We start from the raw sequence: 21,021 nt of genomic DNA on the forward strand, positions 1-21,021 counted from the left end.
TATGGGGCTGCTTCTTCTGCTGTAGGCCCAAGAGCAGAGGCTTCAGAGGCAAACCTGTTCACAGGAAAAACAGGAGCCAGGGTTCTTTTATTAAGAAGTCTTGGAAGAGGCAGCCTAATTACATAAGAAATGAGCATGTCCTCAGATGAGAGCCTGGGGGCTCTCCCAGAGGAACTAAACATTGGCTCCAATATTCCTCATGACCCTACCCCCACTCACATGTGTGGAGGTTACATGGAATCTCAGGCTCTTTTCTATAACCTCAGGGTCTACAGGAACTCCTCTAGATTGGAAGTGGGGCTAGAACTGGGCAACTGTGTGTTCACCAGGATGGCTCTGAAGCTGGGGAGAACGTCTGCTAGCCAAAGTGAGGCATGTATTGCCCTCTACCCAGGTCAGCTATGCCCTGCCCTCCACCAAGGATGACATGCTACCTGCTGTGACTCTCCAGCACCTTTAGGGGTGAGGAGGCAAAGCGCAAGTCCCACAGCTGAATTACTGGAAGACGATCATCTTCTGAACAAAGTACCAACTGGGTGGCTACATCTGGGTGCCAGGCCAGGCCTGAGCAGTTCATCTGTGAACAAAGCAGATCCCAATGGGCAATACAACCTGACTCTTTTTATGAACCCTTTTTGTCAAGCTGAAATGGGACCTCTCTGAGGGTTCTGTGTCTTTTCTTATGTAATCGGGAACACCACAGCCATTGGGAAACAAGTGATGACCATAAGCAAGGAGCACTAGAAGCCTTCAGATCAGCTCAGTTTGTTTTCTCTGAGCTTTCCCTCTCAATAGGAAATCTACCACAGGGCTGAATCCACACGTGTAACAGCTGAAAGCAGAACCCTGGCCTGGGGGAGAGCAGCTCCAATACTAGGCCTGAGAGAGACACCAGAGCCCGAGCCTATATTCTGCCTGTATTCAACTCACCCGGTTGCTGTGATCACTGACTTTGATGATAGGTTCATTCTTCCTTAGATCCCACACGACTGCCTTGCCGCTGGGGTGAGCAGAAGACAGAATGTGTTGAACTTGACGGTTCCAAGATAGAGCCTTGACATCTTCTAGGGGCTGCTAAGGCAGAATGGGGCAAGGGGCGGGATGAGGACAACCTGTTACCCCTGGACCAAGAGACAGCTGGTCTGCCACTGCTCCCAACCACCCGCAGAAAAGCCAAGAGTAGACGCGGGGCTACCCAAACCATGCCAGTCTCAGGAAGCTGGAAGGGAAGTTTTCCAGAGGGGATCCTTTAGAAAATGATGTAGAAGCTGAAAGAAGGACAGGTGCACTTGGGTTTTACTCCTATCCCAAGATGCTCCTGAGAAGATCGAGTCAAGATTTTAAAAAGAGCCTTCTCAACTATGACAAGAGAGAGAGAGAGAGAGGGAGAGGAGAAAGGTGAGGATAGGAAAGAGGGAAATATAGACCCCCAAGACCCCCAGGGAGAATGAGGTAGAGAGAAAAGTCACTGATACTTTAGGGCACAAGATGCTATCAAATTCATACTGAACTTACCTCACGATACTGTATGCATAAGAGAAAAGCCAGGAAGAAAAAGATGGGGGCCCAGTTACAGACTGACAAGACAGGTACACTCAGACACAGAGACAGAGGAGACCCCCAGCTGCACGGGGGAACAGAACACAAGGACAAAGCTGACCTTTCCACAAGAGGACAAGGGTGTATCTGGGTGTCCTACTCTTGCCCCTGGTTGGCTAAACCCAGGGCCCAGCCTTGCTTAAATTATACTGTAATAAATAGTACAGTCACCCCTTCTCTCACTTTTACTCCCCTCACTCTTCTTGCCTTCCAGAAACTTCTAGGACAGTTAATGATCACAAGCCACTTCCACCCCTATCCATATTCCCCGACCTCCCACCAGTCCCCACCCACCTCCCTCCATTATCTGGCTGGTAGGCAACATATTAGTCTGTGGAGCTTTACTGCCCTCCAGTGGTGAAGACTGAAATCTGTGCGCTGGCGGCCTCCAGAATTGAATTCTCCCTGGGAAAATCAGGTGCACGCTTCTAAGCAGCAGCACCGGGAGCCTCCTCACCTGAGACTTGGATCCTGGGGTCATTGGCACACTCAGGTTATTCAAATCCCAAATGAAGATTTCAGAATCACTGGCCCCTGAGGCCAGGAGGTTGCCCTGTATGAAAGAATATGCCTTTGGAGACACACCATCCCAGGAAGAGATGAGAGCAGAAAAAGGGGAAAGAGACCCACATTTGGGTCCAAAGCCACCCCCGTAACAACCTGGGAAGGCTCAGAGTTACAGACCAGAGGTCACAAGTAAACGCTTCCCTTCAGATCTGTTGCTCCATGCCTCCCAGGTCGGATCAACTGAGATGTAGTACCTGGAAAGGATTAAAGTCAAGGGCTCTGACAGCCCCCGAGTGCTTCTGTCTCCGGGCAATCACAGGCTCCTTTCCCGAAGATAAGATGTGGGTCACATTGTACAGAGTAAGCATGCCATTGTCCCCGCCGCCTGCAATGACCCCGGAGGCTTCCAGAAGCCCATTGCCAAAGCTCCCCCAGATCAGCTTGTGAAACCTACAAAGAGGAACTGGCATCAGCAACAACTCAGGTCCACATCAGTCAGTAGAGAATGGGCATCTTTGTCAGCCTCTGCCATTACGCAGGCATCCCCACCCTTAGGGCCTACCTGTCTCCCTCATTTCCCAGAACAGAAGTCTCCCCTGCCTGGGCCTGCCCTTTGGCTGAGAAAAATACTTCAAATAGATTACTTCACTTAATCCTCCCAACTCAAATAACAATACTTACTGATAACTTCCTATGTACCAGGCACTGTTTTAAGTACTTTACATGTATTAGCTGATCAACAATCCCATGAAGTATTTACCTTATTTTCAATTGAGGAAAGTGAGGCACAGAGAAGTTACAAAACTTCTGTTATACAGCTAGTAATTTTACTCCCATTTAACAGCTAGGAAATGACAGACTCAAGGTTCAAAGTCAGGCCCATCTTATGCCAAAGCCTGAGCTCTTAACCATCATAGAATATGGTCTTCTATTGAGAGGAAGATCCAAACTCTTCTACACCTGAATAGAAGCAGGTTCCCTAGGCCAACAGTTGCTGTCCCTTCTTAAATAGGAAGTGAGAAAAGATCTATAGACCTTCCCTTTCCATGCCATGCTCATGTGATTAGTCCACTGGAGCTGCCGTATGTATTCTGTGGGCCAGCCTTAGAGAAACACAGAGGCATGAAAAACAAATGCACTGTTTGGGAAACACTTTTCTGGCTTTCTGAGCATCTTGCATTCTGGCACACAAGAAAGAGATGGACCCTGGGCTCCCTGGCTAAGAACAGGCCCCCTGAAAAGGCCCTAGGGAAGGCATGTGACACCCCCAATGCCTCACAGGTGGTCTTCCCTCCATTTCACAGCTGTTAGCCAAGGATATTTCCACAGCCCTTCCGAGAAGGCAAATTTCACACTGAATGATGTCATGTAAGATCCCTAACTGAAATTAAATGTTTCCACACTCAGGGAACAGTCAGCAAAGAAACTGAATGGGGAAACCAGGCAGGAACCTGTCTAGCCAGTCCTTAGATCAGAGCCAGCCTCTCAGAAGTGAAGAGTTGAGCACTAATTCAATAAGGTCAGCATCTGAACAGAAACAGCACAGCTGAACAAAGAGTGGGTCTAAAGCTACTGTCAGAAAGGTACGTTTTCTAAAGTTACGCTGATGTTGACATGGCAGAAGAGCGTGTTCCATGCTGGCTCCAGAGGATGCCATGTCATCCAGGGGCTGGAGCTCAGCATGGGCAGAGAGCAAGACAACAGGTTACCCAGAGAAGCCTGAAACAGGTCACACAAGAAGCAGAGGAAGGTACGCCCAGAGGAACTCACATGGGAACGCAGTGACCTCGGAATGGTCACAGCACATGACTTACAAATCAGAGTGAAAGGTACCTGAGACCTCAAAGGAGTCACCACAGGGTTAGAGAAGAGGGCCCAGTTACTTTAGAGTGGCTGAACTGCAGAATACAGGGTGTGACAAAATCATTATTCTTTGTGTAGGCATGTAGAAAGTATATTCCTATTGTTAACAATTCACTGAGAGTGAAACCGGAGCCTGAATAGCTGTGATAGACAACATCTGGGAGACGGGAACACCTGGGAAAGCCTGGCAAAGAAGACTTGGTTGTGTGTGTGTATGTACAAAGAGGGCACACAACATGTGAGCAAATATGACATTTGTTAGTGTTAAAACATCAACAACTGATGAGTCTAAGTGAAGGTATGTGTGCTTAGTCGCTCAGTCATGTCTGACTCTTTGCAACCATGAATTGTAGCCCGCCAGGCTCCTCTGTCCATGGGATTTCCCAGGCAAGAAGACTGGAGTGGTTGGTTTTTCCTTTTCCAGGGGATCTTCCTGACCCAGGGATCAAACCTGTGTCTCCTGAGTCTCTTGCATTGCAGGTGGATTCTTTACCATTGAGCCACCTGGGAAGCCTTCATCATTGTAATATTCTGCAATTTTTCTATGTTTGAATATTTTGAAAACAAAAAGTTATAAAACAACAACAACAAAAAAGATGGCCTGAAAATAGGAACTAAAAGATTTAAGGAGAAGGTATAGGGAGAAGAGTTTGTATAGGAAAGTGGGAACTTTGCAAACATGAAAATACAGGTGGAATTCTTTGCTAAAGAGTTTCCCAGGATAATGATGGCAGTGATGGAGACCATATGGCATCACAGAATGACAGGAGGCACCTGAAGAAAATACAGGTTCCTTGACTCCCTCCCAGGCCTTCTGAAGCAGAATTTCCAGAGTCCGGCCTTTAGGATCCACATTGTTAACAAGTGACCCCCATGATTCTAACAAGTTGCCAAGATTGAGATACATCAGGCTGCACACCAGCCTAGAACAACAGGAAGTAGTTGAATTCATAAAGAAAGAACTAGCCCCAACAATCAACTCATGGCTACACTTCTGGTAAAAAGGAAAAGACAAGGCTGGAGAGAATAAACTGAGACCTGTGAGATCAGATTATCGTACCACCTAAGCTCACCTGAGGCCAAGCTTCAGCTGCCATAGGATTAGGAATACATGCTATATAAATGATTGTTCCCATGATTTCTGTACTTCTCTCTTTTGGATTTTTATTTTATTTGCTTAGTAAAGTTCCTTATGAAAAACCCCAACCTCATGTTAGTGGGTTAAAGTGAAAATGAGTTTGTCCACATCCTGGCCAAAATAACTGAGGAAATCCAAGTTTCCTTGGAAGTTAAACAGAGCAATGAGGGCAGTGCTCCAAGCTGGAGAATGAAGACAGTGGGGTGGAGCAATAGCTGTTTGAGAGGAGAACTACTTTTCTGAATGCCTAGTATGCACTAGGCTACAATGTGCTGACTATATATCTCAAATTTACAGTAGAGAAAATGGTCAGAGAAGTTAAAATAAGGTGCCCAATAGGACAGAATATGGCAAAGCTGGGATTTGAACCCAACAACAAAGCCCATGCTCTCTCTACTCTGTGATCCTGATGTTTCTAAAGAGAAGGCAAGTCTTAGCAACAAGAAAACTAGGAGTGGTACCAAAATGATCTCTTAACTGCTTGGTGTTATCCCTTACAGAGGTACCTAAAGAGGGGTCATAGTGCCCCCTAAGAAACTGAACTGACATAAATGTATTGGAAGATAGATCACCTACTTTCTCCATGTTACCAGAAGATGAGTCAGACATAGGTTACAGAGGCCACTGAGAGATCTAGAACGTCAGTGTAGACAGAGGAAGAGTGCAGCAAATCACCCACTGACCTCTGAACTCATTCAGGCATAGGCAGCCGTGTCCTCAACTCAAAAGTCAATACATAAACAATGTATTATTCTCCCACAAAGCTTTCTTCTTGAGTGGGATTCATCTAACAAACCAAACATCACTTGCATCAGTGCACATGCTAATCCACATGGATGCTGATTGCATCCAGTGGCATTTATCCATACGCTTTCTTCCCTCTATTTATAGCTTTCGACTATCTTTTTTTTTTTTTGCTTTTATTTATTTATTTTTTATATATATCAAAATTACTTTATTTTTTTTTAATTAGTTGGAGGCTAATTACTTCACAACATTTCAGTGGGTTTTGTCATACATTGATATGAATCAGCCATAGAGTTACACGTATTCCCCATCCCGATCCCCCCTCCCACCTCCCTCTCCACCCGATTCCTCTGGGTCTACGCTCAGACATGCATCGCTTTCAGAACATTCCTTTCAGTCAGGTATTTCTAAATAGATAATATTTCTCTGATGCATCATGGATTGAGTATAAGGGGATCTTCAGGATTCAAAAGTAGTTGAGGCCTGGGTCTGGTAAGAAGGGCTGGCAATGGAAGGGGGAGGATTTTGAAAAGTATGTTAAATCAATAATAAGAGAGATACCGAGAGGGTTTTGTTTTGTTGTTTTTTTTAAGGGAAAAAGGAAGGAAATTAAGCTAGAAAAAGGAAAGAACATAAGACCTAAATTTGGAGTTCAGTAGGTTCTTAGAAGTCATTTTATACAACCTCTTCTTTATACATAAGTGAGGAAACCTAAGATCACTGATGGAATTAAATTTGCCCGAAGTCACATAGTTTTAGGCAAGGCAACAATCCAACACAACTGTGCTTTCCATTAAACCATGCAGAAGATGACACAGAAAAGAGGAAAGCATAAAGCAAAGGGTGGGTTGACCTTTATCTACCCTGATCATTTTGGTCAATTGTTTGTGATGCTGACTTTTGAGTAAGTGACCTAACCCAGGCTAGAATGGAAAGAAGTGAGTGCCTTAGACCCTGGAGCGTCTAAGATGATTTCTTCAGAAAGGCTTCAACAGAACTGCATCAAAGGTAATCCCCTAGGTCTTCGAGAATGAGAATCAGTCTTTAGACACAATTATAGAGGTGAAAAAAGGAAGCTGTCAACCTAGTTGACTGCAAAACAGATTGTTACCCTTGAAAAGCTCTTCAGGCACTAACAGAAGACTGACCATAACTAACTGAAGTGGTGAAGACTGCTCAGTTTGGTAATCCAGAAGTTTCTAATATCACTCATTTATTCCACAGATATTTTTTCAACTACCTAATGCCAGGCACTATTCTAGATGCTAGAGATACAGCAATAAATAAAACAGACAAAAATCTCTGCCTACGTGGTTCTCAGGATTCAGTTTCAAGGTTTCTTAAGCAATTAGCTCTTTCTTAAGAACTCTTGGCCTTAAGGAGCCACTACTGTGCTGAAGCTGCTACTTGGCTGGTTGAAGAAAAGAGCCCTTGCCCACTGCCCCTTTTCTTATCTTCAGGAGTATAAACATGATTAAATTAGCTCTCCTCTTTCAGCAGCCCTTTCTGAAATGCCTACTTACAGGCTAACAATATCTCATCGTTACTGGTAAAATTGCTAAGGCCTTTCTTCAAAAGGTACAGGTCCTGGAAATACAAAGAAATGTAAAAAACTGCAAAATAAGGGATTCTGTAATAAAGTGATAAAGGAGTGATAAATAATAAAGGAGTGATAAAGTGATATACGAGCTCAAGAAAGTATGAATAACTAATTTTCATTATTCAAGTTAAGTCATGAAAAGAAAGAGGAGGGTACTTCTAAGTATCTTAATCTAATCACTCAGATGAACCAAAAAATGCATAAGTTGAAAAGTTACATAACAGACCAGCAATCTCTTATGGGGGATGGCAAGAAAATCCTCTGGGCTGTAAGAAAAGGATTTATATTTTTATATTAAAAAATAATACAGTAATACATGTATATTATTTATTTTGAAAATATACTTGAGTGCAGTAAATATTCACACTTCTCCTGATGGTGCAAAAATCTGGGGATCACTGATTCAGACCAAAAGCCTCATCTTTACAAAACTAATAAAAGGACAGTTGAATAATAGAAAGCAGGTCTTGGAGTCAGCTAGGACTAGACTTAAATTCTAGCTTCCCTGGGTTTTGGTTCTCTCCCATGTAAAATGGGAATAATGGTATTTATTGGCTAGGCTTATTTTGAGAAATGAATACAATATACAGAGCCACAGCATAGTGCCTGGCATGTGTACACAGGCTCAGTGAATGCTCATACCCAGCCCTGTAAGTCTGCCAGAGCCAAGAAATCCATGAGTGACCAATCAGTGCCTGACAGCAGTGAGGAGAGGACCATTCATTCGCCTCTCATTGGCAGAAAAGGGAGACACTGTGTAAGGCTGTTATTTTCACAAGAGCCAAGGGAGGAAGGAGCCAACATCTCTGGGTTCCAGAGATAGACCAGGTACTTGTGGGTCCAGGCTTGTGTGAGGCGTCTCTATCACATCATTCTGCCTTATGCTGCTGCTGACCACAAAGGTTTGAATGGGAGTTTTCAAAATCTTCTTGCAAAATAAACCCAGAATTAACTTCTCTTTAACTTAAAGATCATTCTCCCCTCACTTGTCCCCTCATGAGCCCTGAGAAGCACACACCACTCCTGAGATTCCCCATCAAAGTCTATATCAGGATCTGCCCTGCATTCCCATCAACAGTTCAGACATAGTACCTGCTGGAGGCAGAAAGGACTCCCTTGCGTTTCAAGTCCAGAGAGGGGTCCCTGAAATCAACCTCAAAGATTTCCAATGTGCCATTTGTACTAAAGGAGGCATCTAGCTGCTGGGCAGATGTTCCTAGGCACAAGAAAAGTCAGGAAGAGGCAGCATGTGAGCAACAATATATGCATGGATTTGGGGTATAAATGGTTAGGCAGTAGAGAAAAGGAGGAATAGGAGAGAACTGGATATACCCTTTTTCAAGTGGTACCTCCAAAAAAAAAATCAAGAAAGCATGAGGTGCTTAGCCTTGAGCCATAATCCAAGATTGTCCCCAGGGACCAAAACTCCTAATATCCCCTTGCTTATGCTGCTAGTCAACCCCACCTTTCCATGACTGAAACTTTCTCTGAAGCACAATCAAGAACACTGGATACTAAGTTTCCCTTCAACCTATTCAGTGGATCGTCATCTACAGTACCACCATACCTGTGGCCAGATACACAGGGTACTGGCTGGCTGGGCTCCAAACTTGGACGGCTTGTCGCTCAAGCTCCTTCAGCTTCATTGTCTGTCCTGTAGGTGGCAGAAAAGTGACAGTAGAAACCACAAGCTTTTGGGCCAGATCAAGGGAATACCTGTGGACACAAGCACCTGTTTTTCTCGCTCCACCATAGGATGGAGTATTTGAGGGCAATACAGGGTGACAAATACATGATCGACTGCAGATCTGTAATGACAATTCAGTTACCCAGTTGGACAGGGAAACCTGGTGTGCTGCAGTCCACAGGGTCACAGACAGCCGGACACAACTGAGCTACTGAACTGAACTTACCCAGTTACTGAAATCTAGTGCTTTAAATCCTAAAAGATACTGAACCACACTGGTTGCCACAGGCCCAATTGTGATGATGACCATCAAACCAGAAAATCTCAGTCACTCTATCCATTCCCTTGGTTTTAAACATTATCCATATGCTGATGACTGCCAAATTTCTATCAGCAATACAAATCTCTCCTCTGAGTTACAAGTTCTTATATACAACTGCCATTTATACAAGTTCTTATATACAACTGCTAATCAAATATTTCCACTTGGGTATAGTCAAGATACCTAAAAGTTAGTCTGTCTAAAATGGAATTCTCTATTCTACCATCTCACCCCTTCATCTGTTGTTCCTTCAGGTTTCTTCATTTCAGCAAACAGCCAATTGCTCAACCTCAAAACCTGCAAATCACCCTAGATCCCTCCTTCTCCCTCTTTCCCTTCTAATCCATCATTAAGTCTTCCAGATTTTACCTCCAAAATAAATCTTAAAGTATTTTTCTCCATCTTCACCACCACTACTCTATTTGAAGACACTATCATCTATCACCTAGATTACTGGTCATCTAAATCATCCAATTCTTTCTTTGCATAGAGTAAGAGTAAACTTTTAAAATCAAAAATAGGATTTTGGCATTCCATGCTTAAAGTTCTTCAGTGGCTTCTATCACACTCAACAAGACACAAACCCCCTTTAGCCCTGCTCACAATTACCACTTCAACTTCCTCTCTTGCTACTCTCCCCCTTACTTATTGGGTTCCATCTGCATTAGTCTTTTAATTTCTTGGCTTTTCCCCACTTTAGAGCTTTGTAAATTAGGTTTGCTATACTTTGAAAGCTTTTTATTTCATTCTCTGAATAAGTGGTTCCTTATCACATCTTTCAGGGCTCAGCTTCTTACCTCCTCAAGGAGGTGAGTCACCCAATCCAAAATAGTATTTTTTGCTTCTTAGCAATTTGTAATTGTATATTCATTTACATCTACATTGTTGGTGTTGTACACTAATAAGTAAACTCCATGAAAGCTACCACTGTGTCTGCTTTGTTCACCATGTTATACCTAGTGTTAGAACAATGTCTAGCACATAGTAAGTGTTCAATAATATTTTATGAATGAATGCAGACATCTATTTTAACTTGGGTTTCCAAACCAATTCTAACACATACTCAAGGTGCCATTCCAACAGGCTAGCAAAGCAGCAAGAAAGTTAAAAACAAAACAAAACAAAACAAAAAACCAAAAACAAAAAAACAATGAGCTTCATGGAGTAAACTTGGGACCCACTGTGACCTGCTTGAGCAAGCCACAGCCAGGTTAGTCTTGACCAACAAAAATAAAAGCTTTTTTTAATCTCGAATGTACTGTTCAGCTTGAAGAAAGCTTAGGGCTGCCAACTCAACCAAGACTTTCCGGGCACCTCTAAACACTTGAGGCTACACCAGGACTCCTCTGACGAGTTTGCACATCATACTATACGGTCACCAGTGCCACCTGCTGGTCAAGATTATTTTCACGTTTCTGGAGAAAGATCTCTTAAGTGGGAGCAATAATTAGTTCAGTGCACTTAACGTGCACCTCCCATTTAATTCTAACAATGATTCCATGCTGTTACTATCCCCATTTTACAGGGAAGAAAACTAGCTAGGCCAAGCTGTGAACCCCAACCAGCCTTCAGAGCCCGTTGCTTTTAACCATTATACCAGTCTAAAGTAAACTCCATAGTGTTTAAATCCCAGACAGCCTACAAATTGAGAAGATAGGCTTGTCATCTACTTTGTTCAGAGACAACTGTTGGCAAAAATGGTCCCCGATGCAGTCAGAATGGCGGGGCCTGGGAGTGTCAAAGGTGGGGAGAGCTTATGGATCATGCAACCAAGAGCTGGATACACTGGTGCAGTGAAGGGGGAAAGCCAGCCTTCCTTGGCTGTCCACTCCCTCTCTGGAGGACGGTCGGCCTTCCCCGCGGCTCACCGGCGTCAGCACGGACGGGCGTTTTCGCCCGGGCGGGACGCACAGACCCGCGGCCGACTCTGGGCCCCGGACAGGTCAGGGCCCAAGGCTGCTGAGGGACGTGCGAGGGCAGCGCTGGAGAGAGATCGTCGTCGGGCTGCGGGGCCCGGGCGCCGCAAGGAGAGTGAGCCGGCTGCAGTCCGAGAGCAGGGCGGGCATCGTGGGGCCCCCTGAGAGGCACACCGGCCGGAGCCCCCAGGAGAGAGCCGGGTAGGCCGGGGTCTCCGCCGAGGATGAACGCCCCGCCCCGCCCCGCTCCCCCCACTCTCGCGAGAGAGGAACCGCGCTCTGGGTCCCCGGCGCACCTTCTGCTCTCAGGAGCCCGGGACAGGCGGGGAAAACCAACCTGCGCGGACAGCCCAGCTCACCGCTCTGGCGTCGCAGAGCTAGAGTCGGAGCCGGTTCCCTCAGGGCGTTGGAGCTCAGCGGGTGCTGTGGACGGCGGCTGCGGAGGGCCAAAAGTAGTCCAGGCCGCGGGCACCGCCGCCCACAGGCGCCGCCAGACGCCAGGCCCGAGACCCGGACAACCCACGGAGAACGTTCCCTCGTAGAAATGTAGCTTTTAATGGGGCTTCCCTCCTCTGTCCTGTGATTATGCAGTGGGTCAGATCCCGCGACTATTAAAGTTCTGGGGTATTCGAGTCAGGTTCCGGGGGTATCCTCTGAAAAGGGAAAAATACTAATTGAAGCGGAAAAGACCTGGTCCTAGCTCCAGGAGCGCTCTGTGGAATCCACTTAGCTGAAAAGGTGAAAAGCAATCGAGGCCAGGTGGGTCTAGCGATAACCCGCCTACCAATGTAGGAGACATAAGAGACGAGGCTTCCTTCTCTGGGTTGGGAAGATTCCCTGGAGGAGGGCATGGCAACCCACTCCAGTATCCTTGCGGGGAGAAGCCTGTGGACAGAAGCACCTAGCGGGCTACAATCCATAGGGTCACACGGAATCAGTCACGACTGAAACGACTTAGCCCAAACAGGCCTTAACACCAGAGTGACTTTCTGCGGCGGACCAAAAACTGGTGCTCCCAAGGGCTGTAGATGGGCGGAAGGCGAGGTACTGTAGACCAGGGGTTACCCGGAAGGTATCAGAGACGAGACAGGTGTTACATGTTGAAGTTTGACGAAGATAGGTGATGTCCCAACAAGGGGAAAAGGGCCCAACAGACTGACAGGCACCTTGGCATTTCCCATACTGTGAATGAAAGCGGCCACAGTTGGGGAAGTGGGCTGACTACAGATTGTGGAATACTAATTCCACTCTGCAGGTAATTGGGAGTTACTGAAAATTATAGGTAGATACGGTGGCTTAGGAGTAAAGAAGCTGCCTGCTAATGCAGGAGACGCTGGATTGATCCCTGGGTTGGGAAGATCCCCTGGAGAAGCAAAAGGCAACCCACTCCAGTATTTTCTTGCCTGGGAAATACCATGGACAGAGGAGTCTGGCCGACTGTAGCCCATGGGGTTGCAAGGGTTGGACCCAACTTAGTGACTGAACAACATGCAGTTAAGATTATATCACTAGCAATATGGATCCCCTTACAGAGAAAACAGAACTGGAGGCAGGGAATCAAATTAGGAGACTAACAGAACAATTCAGGTACCAGGTGATGGATTGGATTAACAGATTGTAATAGCTGAACAGGCTCTTGTGACTGATATAGGTAAACAGTTGGCAGGGGTATCTGTGACCATATATATCTATTGATTGAGGGAATTATGGCATTTCCAAATAAAATGTTTTGTAGGCAGCTGAAGATTTTAGACCTAAGTTATTTTGATTCAAAACTTATAATGCATGAATTCTACTGTAGTCCAGTGTGATATACCTCCAAAGATGGTGAGCTGATTATGACTGGGCCCCAAGTCTTTGTGACACAGCTCTAGATTTCCTTTTCACATGGATATGGGAGTTTTGAACTCAGAACAGAAAAGAACATAGGGTACTGGTGGTGCCTGCCCACTCTTTTTATGTACTATTTCTTGAATTTCTCAGCACAACAGTGGATAACAAACAGGATTGAAAACTGAACCTCAGGCAACAACTCAAAGGAGGGAATGAGGCCAAGGTGTCACTGAAGTGTTCTGAAAGAAATCTGAACCAAAGGCACAAGGTTAGTTTCAAGTAGGACATGATTTAAAAAAAAAAACAAAAACAAACACTCTTCCTGCAACTGGGACATTTTAGAAATTCTTTTCACCTTGTTTTATAAATGCTAGTCTTCTCTTCTAGGTAACTCATTGAAGGCAATTATTTTCTTGTTCAATTTTATATCCCCAAGGCCTATCAGTGTCATATATATTAGGCAGACAGACGTTTGTTAAATGGTTATCAAATGCTCTAAAGGACAGAGAATGAAGACATATAAAAAGCAGTGGAGACCTTCAGAGAGGCATTTCAAAAAAGAAAAGAGAGGCATTTCAGCAGACCCACTCCCTGATCTCATGTCTTTCACTGTCTTCACACCTGTAAATGACCCCTTATCTACCGTGAATGGACTCACTTCCACAGATTATGCTGAATGTATACTTTTTTATGGGACAGGTTTTTAGGCAGTATCATTGTAATTTAAGAAAATGTCCCTAAAGGGAAGAAAAGAAGATAAATTGGTTCTCTTTAACAGATGCATTGACATACACCCTCAAAAATATGGTTTTTCTCTTTCTAAAGGCTATTATAAGAGCTTGGATCAATCATTAAGGTAATGAAAGCCAAGCATAGTTTCAGTAGTAACTCAGTGACTATCCTCTAATTCATAAATATAGGTAATGTCAACTTATAACAGTCTAAGATTCAGAAGCTGCTTTGGAATACATATTCTCTTTTTCTAAAATGAAGTATAGTTGATTTACAATGCTGTGTTGTTAATACATATTCTTATGAGAGATACATACAAAATTAGAGGCAATCACAGTCCTAGGCTTGTCCTAGAACACTTATTTATCCTATAGTATTTTGAAACATGTTAGAGTATACATTTTTTAGCTAACTACTATTTTTTTTTTAATTAAGGAGGGGGGTATCAGTAAAATTTAATATTCTTTCAAACAAAACCCCTTCATCTGTATCATATACTTGATAGCTTCCTCTAAGGCAATTTCACAAATCTCACCGCAAGTGAAAAATGAAAGTGAAGTCGCTCAGTCATGTCCGACTCTTTGCGACCCCATGGACTGTAGCCTACCAGGCTTCTCCATCCATGGGATTTTCCAGCCAAGAATATTGGAGTGGGTTGCCATTTCCTACTCCACTATTATTATTAAAAAGTTTTATGGGAAATAAATCTGTTCCAACTGCAGAAGTCGAAAACCCTGTAAATGGGGAGCTACCCATAACATAACTGGAACCCTCAACTACCTTTCCCAACAAAATTAACAAATCAACATCTTCTTATGCTTCAGTTCAGTTTAGTTGCTCAGTTGTGTCTGACTCTTTGCGACCCCATGGATTGCAGCACGCCAGGTCTCCCTGTCCATCACCAACTCCCGGAGTCTACCCAAACTCATGTCCATTGAGTCAGTGATGCCATCTAACCATCTCATCCTCTGTGGTCCCCTTCTCCGCCTGCCCTCAATCTTTCCCATCATCAGGGTCTTTTCAAATGAGTCATGCTTAAGCAGTAGCTATTCCCGGGGGAAATGAGGCACAGATACCACAGCACTAAGTTTTATTACGGGTTTCATTAAAGTTAAATTTCTCCAGTTGAAGGAGTCAGCTAAGGAACACAAAGCTCACGAAGCCTCCTCAGATCTCATAGTGAACCACTGGCTCAGGTTCTTTGTTGGGATCACCACCTCGTTCCAGATACAGATTATTGTAAGGATACTGCTTTGGCCCCTAAGGAAAAAACACAGGTCAGCAAGAACAACATATATCCAGCCAACACCTGGCTACAGCCTACCCCGAGTGAAGAATCACACACAGTAAACAGGTACACGGTAGCTTCTGGTCAGACCCAGCTGGGCCAGAACAGCAGGGACAGCACTCTTCTTCCCAGCTCAGCCCAAGGCAGTGAGAAAGCTTAGATTGTAAGAGAAGTGGTGCCTACAGAAATAGAGAGAGAGAAAGAGAGAGAGTGTGTGTGTGTGTGTGTCTAAGAGAAGGGTGCCTACAGAGGTAGAGTGTCTGTGTGTTTGTGTGTAAGAGAAATGGTGCCTACAGTGTATGTGTGTGCGTGAGAGAGAGAAAGAGAAGGAGGGAGAGGGAGGGAGAGAGAAAGGGAGAGCATGAGGGAAGCTTTCTAAATGAGACGATGCATCCATCCATCCCCCTCTCTCGGGGTTGAGACAGACTCAATCTCCTTTAAGTCACTCAGCCTCTAATGGTTCCACCACTAAAGTGGCCTAGCAAATGAGGCGTGCAGGAGCAGTAGTGGGGGAAAGCACAGAGGAAACATAGCTTGGACGTGCTTTAGGGGCTGCTGGCTTTACCAACAAACAGCTGTCAGAGAACACAGCTCAAGGGGAGGAGAAAAGGGTGATGTGCTTACAGAACTGAAAAATGGAGGAGCCACACTGCGTTTCTTGCTCTCCTGAAGTGGTTAGTGCTCACACCAGCCCTATGCGCACTCTCCAGCCTGGGGCCCCTGGGGCTTGGTAGGAAGGCTGTGTCAGTGCACAGACATACGAGCTACCATTAGGACATTGCCTATCTCAGCAGAGGTAGCACTGTGCAGCCAACTGGAGACAGGGCAGCCTCCTGCTTTTAGTACCTTTCTCACAGTCTGCCCTGTAGACTATTCCCAGGTTAATCTTTTAAAAACCTAGGCATCATTACAGCATTCTTCTGTTCAAAATCCCAATATGGCTCCCTGCTTCCTAGAGGCAGGCCAAGTCATCAGTGTATTCCCAACCCTTAGCACCTTCTGTACCTGGTACATGACAGGAGCTTCATAAACATTTATTGAATTAATGTATTACTATACCATCAAGTCCAGATCTCTCAGCCATGCAATAAAAGCTGCTCAACCAAACTGATCAAATGTACTTCACAATATTTTTAACACAGCAGTTTCCACACCTGATTTCCCAGCACATCAAAATTACCTGGGAACCTGTTAAATACTGATTGTAGAACCCCACTGTGGAGTTACTGAATTAGGCTCTCCAAGAGCTAAGGAATCTGACTTTTTAGCAGTTCCCCAGGTGCAGCTGGTTGTCGGAGAGTTATTTATAAACCTATTCCACTCCAGCTAACTCACTGTCCTCTTCCTCCATTCTGTTTTCTTTTCCCCCAAATGTTCTCTTCAACTTCTCTCCATCATCTAAAAATATATGTTTTAGCATCTAGCATAATCCTCCCTAACAGCACAAGCACATGTTTTCACTATGCACATATATACACAAAAACTGTGCCAAATTCCTGTATATGTTCCAATGTTGCTCATGTCACATCTCTAAATTTTCTTATCCAAATTAAATGTCCTCAAAGCTAGACAGTATATTTTCATTCTTTTTTTAATATAAGTATAGTTGATTTACAATATTTGTCAATTTCTGCTATACAGCAAAGTGATTCAGTTATGTATGTGTGTGTGTGTATACACATTTTTTCATACTCTTTTCCATTATGGTTTATCACAGGATATTGAATATAGTTCCCTGTGCTTTACAATAGGACCTTGTTGTTTATCCATTCTATTTATACTAGTTTGCATCTGCTAATCCCAAATTCTCAATCCATCCCTTCCCCATACCAGCCCTATGTGCACTCCCTGGCAACAAGTCCGTTCTATACAGACAGTATATTTGCTGTGTCCTTCATGTTCTCTAAAATTAACTGTCCACGTTAATTGCTTCCTATAGAAAATGCCCTTCACACCAATAAAGGATAAGCTTTCAACTTGAGATTCCTGGACTCTACCTTAAAAGATCACTTGCTGAAATATGGTGTTAAGTACACTTCACCAAAGGGCAACTCTAAAGGCTAGCTGGCTTCTTCATTCTCATTCCTCACCTAGTCCCACAGTTTCTTCTCACTCAGACTGACCCAAGATACAGTCAAAAGCTGTGCTTTAGTACTTGTTCCAGGACAGTAGCTAAGGCCCTCTATAGGCCTCACCAGGAAGCCAAGCTTGGTATCAGGTAGATCTCTACTCCAGAGACTGCATTCCCTCAGGAAAGTGTGCCCGAGGGAGCACTCCTCAGATACTCACCACAGGCTGGTAGGCGGGGTAAGTCTCCCCTACCCAAAACATGAACAGCATGAAGGCGACGAACCCGAAGAGGTGCTTACACATGAGGTTCCAATTAACAGCAGTCGGGGACGTGTCCACACGGTTCCTGATATACATGTCCAGGTCCCAGTGCATCTGAGACAGAAAGGCAGATCACTGTCACATACTGCTCTTCCTGCAAAAGGCAGGCAGTCCAGAGTGATTAGAGCCTCATACAAGACTTGAAAGGCATTCTCCTGCCCTGGGCAATATTCTGAGAGCCACATCTGAGATACTCTGGACCATAGGACTGGATGCTGTCTTATGTCTGGGTTTGGCTGATCAGAGACAGTCCCAATCATGAACATTCACAACTCAAGAGCTCCGATTATTCTCAGAAGTCCTATTCCACACACACACACAGGGAAGCTTAGGTCTCAGAGCACTTGACCCTGCTTCCTTGGGCAGAAAAACCTTAGTGTTGTTGATGTTTAGTCGCTAAGTCATGTCCAACTCTTTGCGACCCCATGGACTGTCCATGGGGTTCTCCCGGCAAGAATGTTGGAGTGGGATACCATTTCCTTCTCCAGGGGATTTTCCTGGATCAGGGATCAAACCCATGTCTCCTGCAGTGGCAAGCAGATTCTTCACCACTGAGCCACCAGGAAAGCCCACTTGGGCAGAAAAGTGCCATCTGTTCTACAGAAGACATAGGGAAAAAGAAGGAAGGGCAAATGGGACATGGTTCTCTTACCGGTTCACCCCAGTTCAACCGCAGGTCTGGGTGGTCCCAGTCATACCATGGATCCCTCTCCTGCTGTGAGCGGTCAGGCAGTTTCGGATAGTCACCATACCTGAGAGACAGCAAGAACTTCTGGACACGGCTTTGAGAGCCTCAGACAATGCACAGCCTCCTCAGCTCTGAGATGAGAAACCAAGTGACAAGATAATGGCTTTCCCCAAAGGACAGAGGAACTAACCTTCCAATCAAGATCTCAGTGTTTTCCTGTGGTGCACATATTGAGAAATGTTGGGTTAAAGGGCGGCTGGTAAATATCCCAAATATCCCCCCAGAAAAACTGTGGCAATTTACATTCCTGCAAATGGTATAAAAGAGATTAATTTTCCTGAATGCTTTTCAGTATCAAAATTATCATTAATAAAATAAAATAGTTGCTATTTTATTGTTTTATTAAATCTCAGTTTTCACTCACTAAGCACAACGCTAACTGCAGAAGTCCAAATTGTTATTAAAAATTCATGTCAAACTCTGAAACATTATTTAACATATGTAAGCTTTTCTTATCGTCTTTCAACAAAAAGAAAAAAAGTCACGCCATGTTATAATGTTAGCAAGGGAAGGGAATTCAACAATCAATCACTCTGTTTTCCTGAGTAGACAGAAAAAGAAACTGAAGTTTAGAGTCTGAACCTAGGTTGCCCAGTTAACTGGAATAAAAACAAAAAGGTATAGATGACAGAAGCACTCTTCATAGCAACTGTTTCTCAACCACAAAACTGACATGTATCTTCAAGCCTCAAACACCTTATGGGCGTGATAGGCTGGATTTTTCACCAGCAAGTGCAGGTTCAACTTATACAGACTGCTACCGAGGCTGCTCTTGTCCACAACACAATAGAAGTCATAGGAAATTTAAAAAAAAAAAAAAAAAAAGTCATAGGAAATGATGACAACTAGGACATGTGTCACTAGGACATGTGTCACAGGAAGTGATTGGAAAACAACAAGATGAATAGGAGCTGCTGAAACCACCGCTGAAAGAGTGATGCTAGGGAGAAAATGAGGGTGACGGTAATCAATTCAGGTAATTAACCAGAGATGTTATGGGGAATGGGGGGAAACCATCAACTGGAGTAAGAGTTAGCTATTTAACCTTTTAAAGTTGCTAAGATTTCCACAACGCTAACAGCAACGATTAAAAAAAAGAAATATACACATATAAATATAGAGTACTCTATCTACAAATAAGGTTCTCATGACAGGAGTCCAGCTCCAGCCTGGTCACATGCCTGGATGACAGACAGCACCTGAGCCCAGCAGATGCTCGATCTAAATGAAACCTTGCGCTCTGGATGAACCAAGGAAGGTTCCCGCTATTCAGGGGTCCTCAAGGGAGCTATTAAAACCTCAGCTTCCTCATCTGAGGAAACAACCCGAGCCAAGGAGAAAATTAAAGTCCTCTCTACTGCAGCTGCTCACCCATCCCCTCCCACCTCTCTCCACCGAGAAAAGTACCCACACCACTGACTCTGAAGGGTCACGAAAAGGTTCGGGGAAAGGGGTCAGAATAGAGCCACCCACCCAGTCCGAACCTCTCCCATTACTACCCGGGTGCGAGCAGACCCTATCTTACCCCATGCCATCATCTGGGTACGGCTCGTAGTCTTCCACCCGCATATTATACTTCTTGGCGGCAGCAGCCCGTTCTTCTGGGGTCTTGGGATAGGGTCCCGGGAGCATGTCCTTGGTAATGTGGGAGGCTGGAGGGCAGACGAGGGCAAGTCAGAAGCGGCCCCATTTTTCCTGCCACTCTAAAGGCTTCAGGCTTCAAGGTCAGAGCCCGAGGCTTCGAGGGACCAGCAGACCTTCCTTCCGTTTCTGTGGATATCCCAACTCCACCTCCGCCCTTTCCCGAACTCGGCGACCGTGGTACCCCACCAAATCCACTCTGCGCCCGACACAATAAACCTCAGGCACCCCTCCCTCCCACCCACACTGAGGCCTCGCCCGTTCTAGCGGACCTGTCCGTGCACCCATCGGCACCATGTTTCGGGCTGCCTTTTGCAGCCACCGGACTCCCAGGACCCCCGCCCTGGCCGCCGCCATCTTCACCTTCTTCCCGTTTCACCCCGCACATGCGCAAAGACTTTGTCACGGCGCCTGAGCCGGGCCAAACGCGGTTAGGGCGAAAATTGTTAAAGGAAGGGCGGGGCTTAAACGGTGCTGGGAAGCCAGAGGGTTGGTGAGCGGATCCGTAGAGGCTGAGAAGCAAGGCGGGAAGGACAGAAAAACAAGCGGGTCACTGCTTTGACATTTCTGATTGTTGACTCCCTTTTCTCCCTCTGCTGACTTAGACGCATCCCAGAATAGCGGGCATTGGGAACCTGAGCATCTCGGGTGGATAGCTGACCCACCTCCCTCAGGACCTGTATAAGTAAAATGAGCCTATTTAATCTTTTTTCTAGGGCTTCCCTCATAGCTCAGTCAGCAAAGAATCTGCCTGCAATGCAGGAGACCCGGGTTCGATTTCTGGGTCGGGAAGATACACTGGAGACGGAAATGGCAACCCACTCCAGTGTTATTGCCCGGAGAATCCTTTGGACAGAGGAGCCTGGCAGGCTGCAGTCCATGGGGTCGCAAGAGTCGGACACGACTTAGCGACTAAAGAGAGAGAATCTTCTTCTCTGGCTGCTTGCTGGCCTTGTTCTTCTCCTTCAGTGGCAGTTCCTCTTTCCATCTTCAAACGTGATCATTCTTC

At 45.2% G+C, this 21,021-nt stretch overlaps 2 protein-coding genes across 7 annotated transcripts in view; both read right to left on the reverse strand.

Annotated features, from left to right (window-relative positions):
* SEC31B (SEC31 homolog B, COPII coat complex component) overlaps nt 1–11,960 on the reverse strand; it is a 31,868-nt gene extending 19,908 nt beyond the window's left edge. For 2 of the 5 annotated variants that reach the window (XM_061162395.1, XM_061162394.1), the window contains exons 1-7: nt 11,676–11,960; nt 9,022–9,108; nt 8,547–8,670; nt 2,361–2,556; nt 2,057–2,152; nt 931–1,074; nt 435–577 (exon numbers count right to left, since the gene is read on the reverse strand). In XM_061162395.1, coding sequence (XP_061018378.1) covers nt 435–577; nt 931–1,074; nt 2,057–2,152; nt 2,361–2,556; nt 8,547–8,670; nt 9,022–9,100 — 782 coding nt within the window. In that variant the 5' untranslated portion in view covers nt 9,101–9,108; nt 11,676–11,960. The remainder of the gene's footprint in view (nt 1–434; nt 578–930; nt 1,075–2,056; nt 2,153–2,360; nt 2,557–8,546; nt 8,671–9,021; nt 9,109–11,675) is intronic. The other 3 variants (XM_061162396.1, XM_061162399.1, XM_061162398.1) reach the window with 3 other exon arrangements.
* Nucleotides 11,961–15,020: 3,060 nt separating this feature from the next.
* Nucleotides 15,021–20,443, reverse strand: NDUFB8 (NADH:ubiquinone oxidoreductase subunit B8). 2 transcript variants are annotated; one of them, XM_061162401.1, is made up of 5 exons: nt 20,285–20,443; nt 19,897–20,023; nt 18,276–18,375; nt 17,522–17,677; nt 15,021–15,204 (listed from the first exon to the last, which is right to left on the reverse strand). In XM_061162401.1, the coding sequence occupies exons 1-5, from the start codon at nt 20,367–20,369 to the stop codon at nt 15,112–15,114; spliced, it is 561 nt and encodes a 186-aa protein (XP_061018384.1). In that variant the 5' UTR covers nt 20,370–20,443; the 3' UTR covers nt 15,021–15,111. The 2 variants fall into 2 exon arrangements, with proteins under 2 accessions (XP_061018384.1, XP_061018386.1); XM_061162403.1 differs by having other exon boundaries at nt 20,376–20,415.
* Between the last annotated feature and the right edge of the window lie 578 nt (nt 20,444–21,021).

The sequence above is a fragment of the Dama dama genome, chromosome 15, assembly GCF_033118175.1.
Source record: "Dama dama isolate Ldn47 chromosome 15, ASM3311817v1, whole genome shotgun sequence".
Taxonomy (NCBI): Eukaryota; Metazoa; Chordata; class Mammalia; order Artiodactyla; family Cervidae; genus Dama; species Dama dama.

Bases quoted from the DNA above. Each gene is read 5' to 3' on its own strand.
- NDUFB8 (XM_061162401.1), bottom strand. From the start codon at position 20,369: ATGGCGGCGGCCAGGGCGGGGGTCCTGGGAGTCCGGTGGCTGCAAAAG. The intron at 20,024-20,284 runs GTCCGCTAGAAC...TCTGCCCTCCAG, and splicing joins GCCGATGGGTGCACGGACAG to CCTCCCACATTACCAAGGAC. The intron at 15,205-17,521 runs GTGAGTATCTGA...TTTTTTCCTTAG, and splicing joins ACCCCGCCTACCAGCCTGTG to GGGCCAAAGCAGTATCCTTA.